This window comes from Brienomyrus brachyistius, unplaced genomic scaffold (assembly GCF_023856365.1).
Source record: "Brienomyrus brachyistius isolate T26 unplaced genomic scaffold, BBRACH_0.4 scaffold53, whole genome shotgun sequence".
NCBI classification, from domain to species: Eukaryota; Metazoa; Chordata; class Actinopteri; order Osteoglossiformes; family Mormyridae; genus Brienomyrus; species Brienomyrus brachyistius.
The window spans coordinates 280,746-296,179 of NW_026042328.1; the positions used below are offsets into that span (position 1 = coordinate 280,746).

The 15,434-nt window shown below is 44.5% G+C and overlaps 1 protein-coding gene across 10 annotated transcripts in view; it reads right to left on the reverse strand.

Moving 5' to 3' along the window:
* The window catches only part of ankrd12 (ankyrin repeat domain 12), a 35,292-nt gene that overhangs the window by 12,557 nt on the left and 7,301 nt on the right, over positions 1 to 15,434 (reverse strand). For 7 of the 10 annotated variants that reach the window (XM_049000768.1, XM_049000767.1, XM_049000766.1 and 4 more), the window contains exons 2-3: positions 2,809 to 2,919; positions 1,087 to 1,237 (exon numbers count right to left, since the gene is read on the reverse strand). In XM_049000768.1, coding sequence (XP_048856725.1) covers positions 1,087 to 1,237; positions 2,809 to 2,868 — 211 coding nt within the window. In that variant the 5' untranslated portion in view covers positions 2,869 to 2,919. The remainder of the gene's footprint in view (positions 1 to 1,086; positions 1,238 to 2,808; positions 2,920 to 15,434) is intronic. The other 3 variants (XM_049000770.1, XM_049000769.1, XM_049000764.1) reach the window with 1 other exon arrangement.

Sequence of the window (15,434 nt, forward strand, 5' to 3'; positions counted from 1 at the left end):
CCGATGGGCCGTGGCTGCAAGGGTACAAACTACGTCGTTATAACACATGAAAGCACCATTTTCGTTTCATTTAGCTTGTGATCGCGTGCGGTGTGCTCTCATATTATGTGGAAGATGGCGATGACAGTTGGCTGGCACAGCCAAGACTGCCCGGCTGAATCCTCCATTCAGAAAGGCTCCTTTCAGAAAGGGCATAGAGCATGGCACAGATAAGTGCTACACACAGGCGTCCTTTGTAAAATGGGAGGAGCAAACATAGGGTTTAAGGCGTGCAGTAAGCACCAGGAAAGCACCTGTAACCCTTCTGAAGAATAAGATAACTAAACCCATAAGTCAAACAAGATAATGACCTGTGAGAAGCTTTCTATCCACAGTATGATTGTGAGCACCAATTAAAGTGAATATGATTTATATATCAGCAGTCTGGGCAAATATGCTACCAGAGCCAAAGGTGGCTGTAAACCAGTGCTTTATACCAGTAAACCTGTCATTTCATGCAAAGGAGCAGTCCCATCGGTATACATTACAGTTAGCGCCAGTTCAACCTTTTCAGGGACCCTTGGCAAAGCTTTATTTGAGAGCCCCCCCCCCCAATCCAGAAAACTGACGACCACTTGATTCCTCTGCAACGCAGGTAATTTGGGGCCCTAGAATCACCCCTGACCACATTACTGTTTGGATTAAAGTACACTTTAGATGCAGATTAAATTATCTATAGAAATTTTATGAATTCATAATAATTTGCAAGATCAACATTGCAATTTTTCTTCAAAAATGAGCCCATGTGGTTTTGGGCTTATAATGGGTTTTTCCTAGACAGAAAAAGTGTGTATGTATATATGTGTGTGTGTAAAGGAGGGTTGAAAGGCAGATAAAGAGCATGCATAAGCTTTTAACATGTAACCTGTCACCTGGCTGAGGGTACAGAACAAGAGAACATAGGTACAAAGATCACCGCATGTACCACATGAGTGCCAGTCAGCTAAGGCACATTGTGTGCATTTGAAGTCCGGCCTATCCCACTGCTGGCCACAAGGAGGCAGGCTGGGAGCATGGCAGTTTAATGCAGGAGAGCGTAGGACTTACCCGTGTCAGAGTCCCGTTCCTCATTCTGTGGGGGGCTGACGGTAAAGGATAGTTTGCGTTTCATGGAAGACTTGGACTTCATCTCCCTCCCTAGTATCTCATTCCGATCCACCTTCGGAGTCTTGGTGAATGGAGAAATTTTATCTTTACTCTGGGGGGGGGGGGGGGGGGACACCACATATAACCACGTATGTAGCCATATATCCATATTGCAATTTATAAAAACTATCAAGAATTTTCCCAGACTGTTTTAGAGAATCTTCATTGCTGATGGTCAGATATAGTGCACAGTGTCATTTACTTACCTACATGATGGTTTGTAGATATTATGCCAGATGCACATTATTATTTACTCTTTAGCGACTCTGGACAACTTGACCTGGTTATGAAACATGTTACTGGCCATTGAAATTCAAGCACTTCAGGGATGGAAGTGCAGCAGCCCTTTAGGAATCATGAGAACTACTCAGTGGCAGTGTGTGGCTACAAGCTGGTCACTGCAGGGCAGCACACAGCATTGAGAGATTAGGGGTCACAAGGAATACTCAGCGACCGGTATGAGGCTGCAGTCGGGTCACTGCATTGAGAGATTAGGGGTCACAAGGAATATTCAGCGGCCGGTATGAGGCTGCAGTCGGGTCACTGCATTGAGAGATTAGGGGTCACAAGGAATACTCAGCGGCCGGTATGAGGCTGCAGTCGGGTCACTGCAGGGCAGTGCAGTGCATTGAGAGATTAGGGGTCACAAGGAATACTCAGCGGCCGGTATGAGGCTGCAGTCGGGTCACTGCAGGGCAGCACAACACACTGAGAGAATGAAGAATGACAAAGCTGGATACCCATGTTTCATTTGAAGACTGATCCTCTGCAGCTATCCGATTCGCTGCTTTTTCAGATGAAGTATAACCACATGTGGGGAAGACGTAGCCCCCAACCCGCCCCCAAACAAGTGTCTACGTAGTAATAGGCTGCCAGTATCTGAATACAGTAACAGAATTCTATAGATAAAAATAACCAGTCTAAAAAAAAACCATTGGTGCATGAGTCATATTTACTGACGGATGAGTAAAACAAATTGAATTAAATGGAGTGAAGTCAGCACTCATGACCTCAAAACATAACTGACAGAACATTTCAGAGGGTACACAGCCGTGCCTCAGTGTCTTGTGCAAAGTATGGCGAAGCCACGTCTGCCTGCATGTGGCTCTAAGGACTTTGTGGCTACATCCAATGCCTCTAGCCCGTTCCAGAAGTTCGCACAACTGCTGAAGGTCGGCGAGCTAATCCTGATAATGGTGCACTTTGTGGAGAGTGTACCTACTCACTGACAAGCTTCACCCTGACAGTGGTGCACCTTGAGAAAAGTGTACCTATTCACTAACTGTTCATCTCTTGACAATTTGTAGGGCATGGCACCGAGTAAAAGCAGCTCTCTTTGGTCTGACTAACCCTGTTGGATACTGTGGTGCCATTCAGAGTAACAGATGCTAGGAGGCACACAGGGACTGGACGGGGTGGGGGAGGACGACGACTGCAGAGCTGCCCAGCCCTTAACCTAACCCCAACCCCACTGAGAACAGCCCTCCAATGCAGCTGACGGACACTAGCAAGCAGCAGCCCTACCGAATAAACAATGGCCTCCGTTTTGTTACATTTACATTAAGTCGATTAAACGGGAGGAGCCCTTGTGACAAACTGGCACATCACAAGACTGACGGGTACCTTCTTCACCACGTGCTTCTCCACCATGGCGCCATCTCTGTCCATCCCAGGTTTGGCCATGGTGAAGCTGCTGACTAGCTGTAGCAGCTGTTCCTCAGGGTCATCGTGGGCCTGCCGATGGAGAAGGTGCCTTTATGTGAGAATCATTACCGGGGCGTGCAAGTGGGGTGCCCTTTCTCAGGCAGAACATGAGGATAGCACCTCATGCCACAGCAGTCTCACAAGGGCAAAGACACTCAAACTCATGGTATGATAGATCTTTGGTTATAAGAAGTTTTTAGAGCTTCTTTTAAAAAATACAAAATGGAAACCGAGTAAGATGACAGGAGACGCACTGCCCCATGTGACTCACGGGCAGTAATACCTGCTTAAGGCAGGCAGGCCACAGCTAAAGCCACACACACAGAGCAGGGCTTATGTCTTCAAATACGACACATGGCGCATCCTTTCCTATTTCTTCAAATCATTTGACTTGTTACCTTGAATACATTATTCATGAGACATTTTGCTGTCCTGTTCCGATACCAATTTAAAGCTTCTCCCTCTGATGTTGAGAGCCATAAAATGAAGTATATATTCCTGAACAGATGAAAAAATAGCTCCAAAGTTCAGCCATTCATTGTAGTTCTGGAACTCTGCTCTTGATTTTATATTCATTCTCTCCGAAATCGCAAAGAACCTAAGAGTCAGTCTCCACTGCCGACCATGAGGTAGGCTGCACAAATCCATACAGCAAGAAGTTCGGTGTTCGTTTGCAGTTTAAGCTAAACTGCAGATTGTCCATCTCAACTTGGCACAAGATACCATCACAAAATGACAGGACGCACCTTCCCACTCTCCAGATTCATCAGTTCATCAACACCTGGCATAAAATAATGGCACCTGTATGAGCTTCTAATAAAAGTGAAGATGACTGTGTTTTCACTCCTACTGACAGCCATCATATGGATCCCTGTCCTGTCGGGTTTTCAGAATATGGGCAGGCCGACCGCCTCCAAAGTAAGAGCCAAACCCTTGAAGGAGACACCAGTGAAGAGAGCGTCTGGCAGCGCTCCACAATGCTAAAGACACACCTCTTCCATGCCGCTGGGCCCAGCCCAGGACAACAGGCTGCCATTTTGATATGCCGCAAGGTGACGGAAGCCGTACACACATGCAAGTCTGTCAGCAACTTCTTATGGCCTTCCTGGAGTTTCAACATCGACCTCATCACCAGAATGTTGGGGCAACACATACCTCGGACATGGGCAGAGATATGGGCGGGGCACAACCATGAAGAAATACAAAAGACGGCTTAATTATGATCACAGAACCATCTGAATGGTGAACACACCAGCTTGTAGACAAGCTGCTCCCAACATCTGCATCTCGCCAATGCCAGTTTCTTGTGGCACAGCCAAGCCGGCTGGACACTGGAATATGCCTGGCTTGGATGCCTTCCTTCCCAGCTTGCAAAGAATAAATTCCCTCAGGAATATACCAGAATACACGGGCAGGAGTGACTTAGCACAAGTGAACGTGCCCCTCCTTGTAAATCCCACGGCCTTCTCTATATATAAACGAGAAGTGAAACGTGACTGTGCAATTCTTTGTGTGTGCAATGCAGCCACAGCTGGCTCAAGGGTGTCTAACTTGATACGAGGCTTCGCCCCCCCAGCACTGATCCAGATATGCAGAGAATTAAATATACCACATTTAAGAGGGACAGGCTGCCAGGAGATGGTGGGAGAAGGCAATGAGGCCATATGATCAGCCGCTGGGGACGACCTGGCCCAAGTATGGCTCGCTAATCGGGAGCCCAGGGCTATCCCAGTCTGCTCTTGTCACTCATGAGCTGAAAGAAGGTGGCACCCATACGGCCTAACAAGGTACCGTGGGAGGTTACAGGCTGAAAGGCAAGGCGGCTCTGGGTGGGGGGATGGGGGCAGTAGGCATCATTGGCATTTATCAGGCAATGGTGCTCAGGAGGGCTGCCGTGATGGCCCAATGTAATGCTAGGGCCTGTCTGAGGCCTCACATCCACGTCTCAGTTCAAGCACATCCACGCACCACCTTCAGCCCAAACACTCCAGGGAGGTGATGAAACCAGAAGCCAAAGGGGCACGGGGTCATGGGGGGGGGGGGGGGGAGAGAACACCTGCACACTGCTGAAGCAACAGGAGCCATCAGAGATGCCAGCTGACCATGACGGGGGAGACCCTGCCCAGGCCGGGACTGGTGGGGAGGGGGGGGATACGGGGGACTCTGAAGAAACCAAAGAAGGAGTCACTATTAAGGAATCCATCTAAAGTACTGACTACTTAATCATGGTAAACAAAGAGTAAAAGATGCTCCATATGACTGCGTACTGAGATGCTGGAAACTAGAAGTAGTAAGTAGTAGTAGTCGCCTTTGGCTTGCTCACTGGGGGCTTTGGGTGCGGATGCTGTAAAGCGCTTTGAGACAATGTAATATTGTGATAATGCGCTATACAAAAATTAAATTTGTTGTTGTTGTAAAGTCTCTATCCTGTACCAGTCACTGCTGACCCCACAGGACCTCCTCAGACAACTCTCCTCCTAATGAATGAGGCTAATCCACCCAGAGCCCTGAAAGTCAGCGAAATCCTGCAAGGATGCTGCTGGTCTCGGTAGACAAATCAGAGAAATAATGTGCTGCTTTCTGTTGCAGTGTGTCGTCCTACCAAAAACCAGGGTAAACATGTGCATGATGAGTCACTGCATGCTTCCCAGAAAAATAGGCCTTGTCATTCCTGTAGTCACGTAGGTGTTTGTCTACAACTAAACGTTTGGAAGGTAGACTGCAGACTCAGAGTAAATTGACAATGGGAGCATTCAGACTTAGCATAGAGAGACAGAAACCCCAACATCCTTTTATGTTCAGGTGAAAAAGAAACCTACTCGTTAAGAAGAGCATGCATGCATATGTCAATAAGACTACCCTGAAATGGAGCTGTAGGAAAATCCGTAATGAGTGTGGCAGCGACCGTAAATAGAAGGCACGCAGTGTCTGGCTTTTGCTGTTACCCGCTTCTCCGCAGAATGTAACGGCAGGTCACCTCGCCCTGGGGTTTACATTGGCTTTGAACGGCTGCTGACAGTGGCTGTCCGCATTCATCGTGGTGCCGTTAAAGTGAACGCTGTCGGTCCTGCCTGACGTCTGCATCCCTAGGCCCATGGGAAGCGGTACTAATTCAGAGAATAGCTGAATGTTTTTACTTATAATTTTATCTTTATTCATTCATCTACTGTACAGTATCACAAACTGGCAAATCTAAGCTTACTTTGTACTAAAGTATTTCACAATCAAAGGTTTTAACCTTTGAATTCAGACAATCCATGAGCGACACTTCTTGCTTTCACAAAACACTTCATTTGGTTGATGCTCTTGACTGACCCCACCCCCTCCCCCCCGGCCCCCAATTCTCCAATATGCCAGCACTCATGTCTGAGGTGAACCATGTAGCATCTTGGCCTGCTATCCAAACACAGTTGATGTGCAGCCCTGACAGGCTGATTCTGTTAAAGTCCACAGTAAGATTGACTGATTTGGGGAAAATACGTAATTGCGATTTTTCTGAGAGAGATTACTATTGTCAAGCTTCAGTTCAGTATTCAGTGTGTAAAACATTTACAAAATATATGATCCAGCATTACCACGTGAGATATCATCAAAATATTAACTGGTCAATATTCCAAGGCAAGGATGAGAACTTAGATATGAATTGCTTTTCAATGTGTATTTATGACTTTTTTTTTTTAAAACCTTGTGTACATACCATGGACTTTTAGTTACCTAGGATCTACATATTTAAAAATCAAGTCACAAGTAACCATGACTGTGTAAACTTTTACTAAATACCTCACTAAGAACGATTTCTAAACAAACTGAACTTTTTACATTGTCATATGATGGTCATATGATCTGACATGAGCATTGTTCCCAGATGCCATGTACTCTACATCCACAACAACGGACTATACAATTAAAGCAAAATAGCTTAAAATTCTTTTATGGTCATTTATTTGACAAAAAAGTTCAAGGGCACCATATTTTCACATGTGCATTTTAAATGATGTGTTTAAGTGCTCAACCACTTTTTACCCTTAGTGAAGTCCTGAAAATCCCACGTACACAAGGGTTAGATTAGCAGGACAATCACCCATAAAATAACGATCAGAAAAGCTGTGAGTTTAGTAAATCGTAAAACAATTCCAGTAAGAAAACTAACACTGCTTGGACCCCTAATAACACAACCTTTCTATAAAATCTCTGACCATGAAATAGCTGATTCACTTACAGCTCAGCAGCAGAATCATGTTTTTCCTCACTGCGAATGTAAGATTTTCCTTGAGTTTCACGCGTTTGTTGTTTGGCTATATATAGTCACCTTGGGCCACTTTTTGGTGCGCATGACTGGCGCATGAGGAGGATGCCATGAATCTGTAAAACTATTCTCGCAACAATTTTAAACCTTGGGTCAGACGTACTAGATAATGCATATCCTAAATCATAACCCTTGCGATTTGCTCATTGTGTTGCTCCAAATCGTGATTTTTATTTGAAATCGCTAAATTGTTCAGTCTTAGTCCGCAGTAACCAACAACATACTTGGACGTACATTATACTGCCAAAAGTATTGGGACACCTGCCTTTGTACACACACAGACTTTAATGACATCCCATTCTTAATACATAGGCTTTAATAAGGAATTGGCCCACCCTTTGCAACTATAACAGCTTCGACTTTTCTGGGAAGGCTATCCACAAGGAGTGTGTTTATGGGAATGTTTGACCATTCTTCCAGGAGAGCATTTGTGAGAATAGACACTGATGTTGAATGAGAAGTTTGGAGGTCTGTAGCTATTGACTCTGCAGACAGTTGGGAGACTTTTGCACACAATACGCCTAAGCATGCGTTGTCCCCGCACTGTGATTTTACGAGACCTACCACTTTGTGGCTGAGTTGCTGTTGTTCCCAATTGCTTCCACTTTGTTATAATACCACTGACAGTTAACCGTGGAATATTTAATGGCAAAGAAATTTCACGAATGCACTTATTGCACAGGTGGAATCCTATCGCGGTACCACACTTGAATTCACTGGGCTCCTGAGAGTGACCCATTCAAATGTTTGTAGAAGCAGTCTGCATGCCTAGGTGCTTGATTTTATACACCTGTGGCTATGGAAGTGATTGGAACACCTGGTGTCCCAATACTTTTGGCAATACAATGTACATGTACGATGTCAGCCGATGGGGTCTGACAGCTGCTGATCAAAGACAGCATGTGCCCTCCACCTGTCAACCACACAGTGCCATCAGGGAAATGGAGCAGCTCCATGTGCCCTCCACCTGTCAGCTGCACGGTGCCATCAGGGAGGTGGAGAAGCAGCATGTACCATCCACCTGTGAGCCATGCAGCGCCATCAGGAGATGGATCAGCAGCAATATGAGCCCTCCACCCATCAGCCGTGCAGTGCCATCAGACTGCCCTCACTCTACAGCAGTCAGTAGGCCTGCTCCCTGCCCCAGAACTGTCTACCGCAATTACCATTTTACAACTCCACCTCCTTTCAGGGGCAGCCAGCCCAAGCTAGGCCAGGCTGGGGAATGGAAGAAACAAGCTGTGAACACACAGGCACTTCAGGTTCAGCCAGAGCACGTGTGTGATGGATGACTACTCACAGAGACACTACAGTGAATGCGCACAGATTTCCTTGTGTGTGGTAATATTTGTACTTCTTTTTCTCTGAACACACACACATAAAAAAAATCTCATATTCAGCGATATCAGGACCAAGGCAAAAGATAGTTTTTTTAAAGGGTAACTAAGGATGCACCGATCGATTGGCAACTGGCCAATCACTCTAAATATGACCAATTTCACTAGCCAATGTTAGTCCCAACGCGACATGCTAGAAAGGCAAATGGCACATTATAAATGTACGCGTCTTAGAATCACCATGTTTCCAATTAGCCTTCTGTATGTTTTTTGGACTGCGGGGGAAAACTGGAGTACAGGGGTACGAAATTTGGTACCCCAGGACCACAGTGGAATACAGAACAAGATATGGGCTGCTAGTAAGCTTGGCCATAGAGCAAAAACCACTCAGGTATGGCATGCACAATTTACCAGGGAAAACTGCCAGTTCCCGGTACAGTTTGCGGTGCAGTTCGGGCACAGCTTGGCTCTTGGTGGCAGTAAACAAAAAAGCAGAACTGGTCCCAAGAACCAATGAAACCGAGACAAAACTGCCATATTCTTTTGGGGGAAAAACCAAATGCAAGAAATTTCACGAATGCTGGAATCTTACACTTCTACCAAGTAGCAGATAGTAGCTAAGGGCTAAAACCATCACGAGCAGAGAACTTACGCAGCGGTTTTCCCATGAAGTACTTCTCTAAACACATCAATTCATATAAAACATCTGAGGGCTGCCTATAACTGACAATGATTATAAAGGCTGAATGTTCTGAATGAATACAGGTGCACACACATGGTCTTTTAGGGCAGCTACACGCTGCCTACAGGTGAACCACACACACACACACACACACACACACACACACACACACACACACACACACACACACACACACACACACACACAAATGCTTTTTCTTTTAAGGTCCATGTCCATTGCATACACCAGTGAAGGAAAAGCTCCCGATAGGGTGAAATGTCACTGAGAGATGTATGAAGAATGAATCTTCAGAAACACTACAATGTTAACGTGGGCAATTAAGAGCCTTTCCACATCCTACTCCTAAACTAGCCGAGTCTCAGCAAAACCTGTCTTTTTAAATGCTCTCTAAAAATTGGAACCACTGTATTAAAATTTACTTTGATTAACTAGAACTCTTGGCAACTGTAAATTGGATTAACTAACATTTTGGCAACCGACCCCTAGAAGTATGTGCCGGGCCTTCTTTTAATTTAAACGTCTTAACGTGTGCTGACATGTTAAAAACTGGAACGACACATGTGAATGTAATGCGTACATCGAAAAATCAACAACTAACTTTTATAAAATGTAATTCAAGAGGTTGGGCATAGCATATATAGGTCTGTCCTTTTGTTACGGAAGGGCAAAAGATCTTTCCTGGTGAAAAGGCCATTTTGGCAAAGAGCTACTTTGAAAAAAGAAAAAAAAACATGAAAAATCCCCAACTTTAATATTAAGAGAACTGGAATATTAGAAACTGTTCGGAGAGAGAAAAAAAGATAGAAGATGCCAAATTTCCAGCCATGTTTCCATTTGCATTTTAAAGAAAGGAGAGTATCTTTTCAAACCGGATTACAGCTCATTAGGCTGGTGGGGAAACAGAAAATGGGGTGTCAACAACGTGATCTCTGTGCCAATGTGTCTGATAAGCCTGGCTGCACACGCAAACAGCCACTGGAAATGAGAAAAGGGAAAATCATCTTACAAGAGAAGGGGACACAAACAGATCCAGTCAACATCACAGCAAACAGGAGGCCGCCTTCAAAGGCTTGTTAAAATGAGCCTTTCGAAGCCAAGCCCACAGCTGCTCAGAAAGTAGGTTAATGACCGACGATATCCAAGCAGTTGGATATAACAATAAGCCCTTTACTACAGATTAGGAACAGCAGAGTCAATGAGAAATTAAGATAGAGGCTCAGAAAATGGGAGCAGTTTTTCATTAAAGGCAAATGAATCACCAAAATAATACATGCTGATTGCAGGTTCGTTGCAAAATTTGGACATTCCCTTGACAAAACTGTAGGCGATTTTGCAGCTGTCTAATCCTAAGACTGTGGGTAGCCCACCCACTCCTATGTGGACCTGAACGTGTGCGTGTGTGTCTATGTGGGGTGGCCGTCTCTGTTACACGGGGTGTGCGCGGTCCTGATAAATGTTCCTCCGTGACTGTGCTCTGGGCGTTTAACTGCAGAGGGTCTTGCTGTAAGCCCCACAACATGCTCATATCAGAGGATGGACAGCCAGTCCCCTAAAACACCTGTATCTCTACATGAGCAGACACCCGCATCAGCCTGGAGAACTGTATCAGCACGCCCTTCACGGATATGATGGGCTGGGAAGACTCACAAGATGGGACCATGTCTGCACCTCACACAACTGCCTCTGACCCCTAATGGACAACAACGGAAAGAAAATCAAAAGCCCTTACCTACCTTAATTTGAAGGTGTCTGAACATGTCTTGCAGGTTCCTCACAACGTAGTCATGCACACACTTCACCTACAAGCTTTTCTGTTCATACACTGTCTCCTGTCACTAAGTGGACAGCTTGCGATGTAAAGTGTTCTTTATAAACCACCACTTCCACAGGCCACAAGTATGTGTGTGAGTGAGCCACAATTGTATTTTAAAAAAGGGTAAGAGTGGAAACTTGTTTCAGATCACCGGTATAGCATCATGGACTCTGCCTTAAATAGGAGTACTTGTGCATTGATATCCCTTTAACCTTTCTTTGGACAATTAAATAAAGGGAGGCTAAGATGACACGGTTCAACACCAGCCTTTTGTAAAGTCATAGGTGATGATGGAGATGGGCTGTCTTCAAAAGCAGGCAGCTCTTGTGCTCCCCACGAGGCTGTGCAAAAGCCAGACTTCTCCTTCATAAAGGCCACCACCAACTGCAAATGTGAAACACACCCAGCAACCAGAAACATTTACCGATTTCACAGGAAGGACAGAGTGGGAAAGCAGAAGAGCAGTTGGACCATCCATCACCACATGATCACCAAAACCAGATTCAGCAACACTGAGCAAGTGTTCACTTTTGCCATTGAAGCCATCCTGATTGAAAAACAGAATAATGAGGCCATATGGGAGAAGACATTATACAAAACACACGACTAAACCTCGCTGCGCCCATGTCATGACTGCCCTCACAGATCTTCAAACCAAATGTGTGCACTACCAGCCTGGACCTGCTGCACCTGGACCCTCATAATAGTGGGGACTTAGCACTCCATGGCCGTCACGTGTCATACATGCAGTGTCTACCATAATACTAAATCGCACGCACGCACGCATGCACCCACCCACCCACCAGTGGTGCAATCCTGTGAAATTCAGAGAGACTCTGCAATGGCTTGATGAGTCGGGTAAGAGTTAGGGTTAGCCTCTGTGACCCGACTCGCACGTACTCAGCTGTACACACTGTAGCAGGGACAGCAGCAGTTGCTCACAGGAAGTGCTCGGGATGAAAACAAAAACAAGCCTGTAGCCACAGTCGGCCGCCTGCAAGCACATGCAAGGTTGTGTAATCGAGAGGCCTAGTCCCGCCTCCCACTCACAAGCCGCTCGCTGGAGCGACAGATGAGCCAGGACCATATGCAGGAGGCCCAAATGCAACGCTTTCACTTTCACGTCTGCATTCTGCTTCACTCCAAATCATGCTGGAGCCTGAAAATAAGGAAATGAATGCAGCACTAATGTGTTTCATGCGCTCTACTGCCAAGACTCACTACTGGGAGGCTTTCAGTGCTGAGTAGCTGAATATCTATATCAGTTTTTGTTACAAAATGGCTCTGAGTCACACATTAAAAAACCTCCCTCGTGCAAAATTCACTCTGCTTCACACACTCAAACACAGCTATGGAACAGTTCTCCATCCACCAAGGCACTCCTTCACTAGGCAGCTGCAGACTGTAGGCTGAAGGTTGTGAAAATACCATCAAAAACCTAAACGTTTCTTAGCTTCTGTTATTGATAAATTCATAACCCATAAAGTATTAGAATGTTCTACAAAAAAAAGAAACTCATGCAATTTTCACTCAGAATATCCATAGAGAAATTATTTTACTGTTGATGTAGAATATTATCAAATGTAATACTTGCCATCTCTAGGTAAAACAAAAAATCCACTGTACTTCACAACGAAAGTAACAACAATAACACAACGAAAACTTAAATCCACAACATTACAGTGATGCATCTCATGTACAAATTTCATTTTTTGCACAAAACAAAAGTGACTAATTTCAATATGCCAACGCACTCCTATGCTGTATGTATTACACAATCAGGTAACTATCAGGCTTGAAATTCAATTGATTACTTGTTTAGGATTTTCTATATGTAATGTCTGCGTTAAGTTCTGGGAGGCTGGATGCAATGTGATTTGGCCATTGTGTGAACATGTACAGAGCAAGGCTAGGAAATGAATGCCATGATTAAATTGACAGGACTTTGCTTACATGCCGCACCCATTGCATTGTGCATGACATGCACAGAAACGCGTGCGTGATGCTCTTGCATGCACTGCCCCCCCCCCCCGTTGTGTCCGCTACGTCCTGTTACATCACGATTTTTCTTCTTATACCCTTATGGGCTTCGGATGCTGAATGAATAGAGGTTGTGTGAACGGACGCTGTGCAAGGTATACCTGTATCTTTACTATGAAATCCAATATATCAAGTGCCATGAAACTGAACTAATGTGTTGTCATTACAATCTGTTTTTTCCTTGACACAAAGTACTGGCAGGGCTCTGTTTGAAAGGTATGTCTGTGCCTTTGACCATAAGAAAATCTAACTGTTCAATACTGGAGCCATAAGAATAATAAGCCAATATTAAAACAACAACAATGTATTTATTCCACTTGTCAGCAAATCGGGGTTTAATGTAGATGATACAAAAAAGTAAATTAAATAGGACCAATTGTCAACTATAAATAAAAGAAATATCATACAAAGTCCCAAAATAATAAATGACAGTCAACCCTTGTAACATTTAACAGCAATCATAACTGCAAAATAGTGCAAATGCACAATGTTACCCATTTTACGTTTTGGTATACATAAAACAGAATGCATTAGTCACTGTTAACTTTAGTTTAGCCTAGTATAAATACTTGGTCCAACATGAAATGTTGCTTTATTTACATCATAATTTTGTAAGTTACCAGTAAATTCTCAGTGTAGTTCTCTCCTAATTTGAGTACTCAAATACAAGCAGCCTTTTAACCCGAAGGAGGTTTCTAGTTCGTGAACCAGCACTGCAAAAAAAAAAAAAAAACCCACGATACTGGAGTTTTGAAAATGCTACAAAACCATCGCATTTAAAAAGTTTACACGCAAATGACTACTGGATCTACCTGAAAGGAATTTGTCTCTAAGCTCAGCAATGACATAAGTGATGTTGCATTAGACATGTGTGATGCCACAGAGAAAAATGGTAGAGAGCAATGCGCTTTTTCAATTGGTTCAGAGATGGCAGCAGCTTCAGCAATAGCTGAACTCATTGACAAAGAGGGGGTCTAAAGTGAAATATGGAGATATGACAATAAAGTGAGTGAATAAGGAGAGTCCATAAACATCTCATAGCTGCATCTCTGTGCAAGTGCTGTTTTAAAGTTTTTCTTGCAAAAGGAGACAACACATGAAATCTGGCCAGACATCTGTCAAATATTGCGACCTTCTCAAGGAATTCAAAGACCGACGGGTGATAGCTGACTAGTCACTCCCATTATGTCCATTAAAGAAATCAGAGGTATCAAAAAGCTTCTCCGCAGCAATAATATACATAACCTACAGTGATGTGCAGGTCAATTTCACAAGCACTATTCCGAATTGTTAAAATGCGATTACGTAAAGAACAAAATTTTGATAATACTTCCTAGAAAACTGACACGTATTGCATGGATGCTCTGATATTTCCAGAGACACTAGATGCCACAAAGATAAAGTTGCTATTACCACAAGCCAAAGGATGCAGATGCTTTTGTGAGCTGCTGCTTGGGCATAATGGCTCCAGCCATCTCAGGACTGGACTGCCGAGCTCCACTCTGGCAGCGACCAACACAGTCGTTTTAAGGATGTGGATTAAGACGGAGGAGGGCTCCTGCTGATGTTTGGGAAGCTCCAGAGCATTCCGGAGGCCCCTAGCAGATGCGCCAAATTAAGTCGGGAATAATGAGCACAGCAAGGCCGCTATACAAAGATAATTAACACTAAGAGAAAACAAAAACAAAAAATAAAATGGTCAGCTGTCCCAAAATGCCTATGTGGTGGGAAAATGCCTAATTTTAAGTGCATAAGAGTTGTTCTTTTAATCACCTATTCATCATGAACCGCTCAATACATCATTTTCTGTTCGATACACACAATGAAATAAATATTACCGTGGGCGGAACCTAAATTCACAAGTAGATGTTCAATATGGAAAACATTATGCTAATTGTGGTTATGGCAAATTTTTATTTCTTTCATTTAACCTTTATTTAGCCAGGCAAGTAATTCAGAAGCATTTCTTGTTTTACAGGGTGGCTTGCCAAAAGGCAAAGCCAGGTAAAGAAAAAAGGGAGGCAAGAACCAGAAGAGGTTAGAGGTTAGAGCCGTCTAAAACACAAGGGCCAGAAGGGGCGAGAGCCGTCTAAAACACAAGGGCCAGAAGGGGCGAGAGCCGTCTAAAACACAAGGGCCAGAAGGGGCGAGAGCCGTCTAAAACACAAGGGCCAGAAGGGGCGAGAGCCGTCTAACACACAAGGGCCAGAAGGGGCGAGAGCCGTCTAACACACAAGGGCCAGAAGGGGCGAGAGCCGTCTAACACACAAGGGCCAGAAGGGGCGAGAGCCGTCTAACACACAAGGGCCAGAAGGGGCGAGAGCCGTCTAAAACACAAGGGCCAGA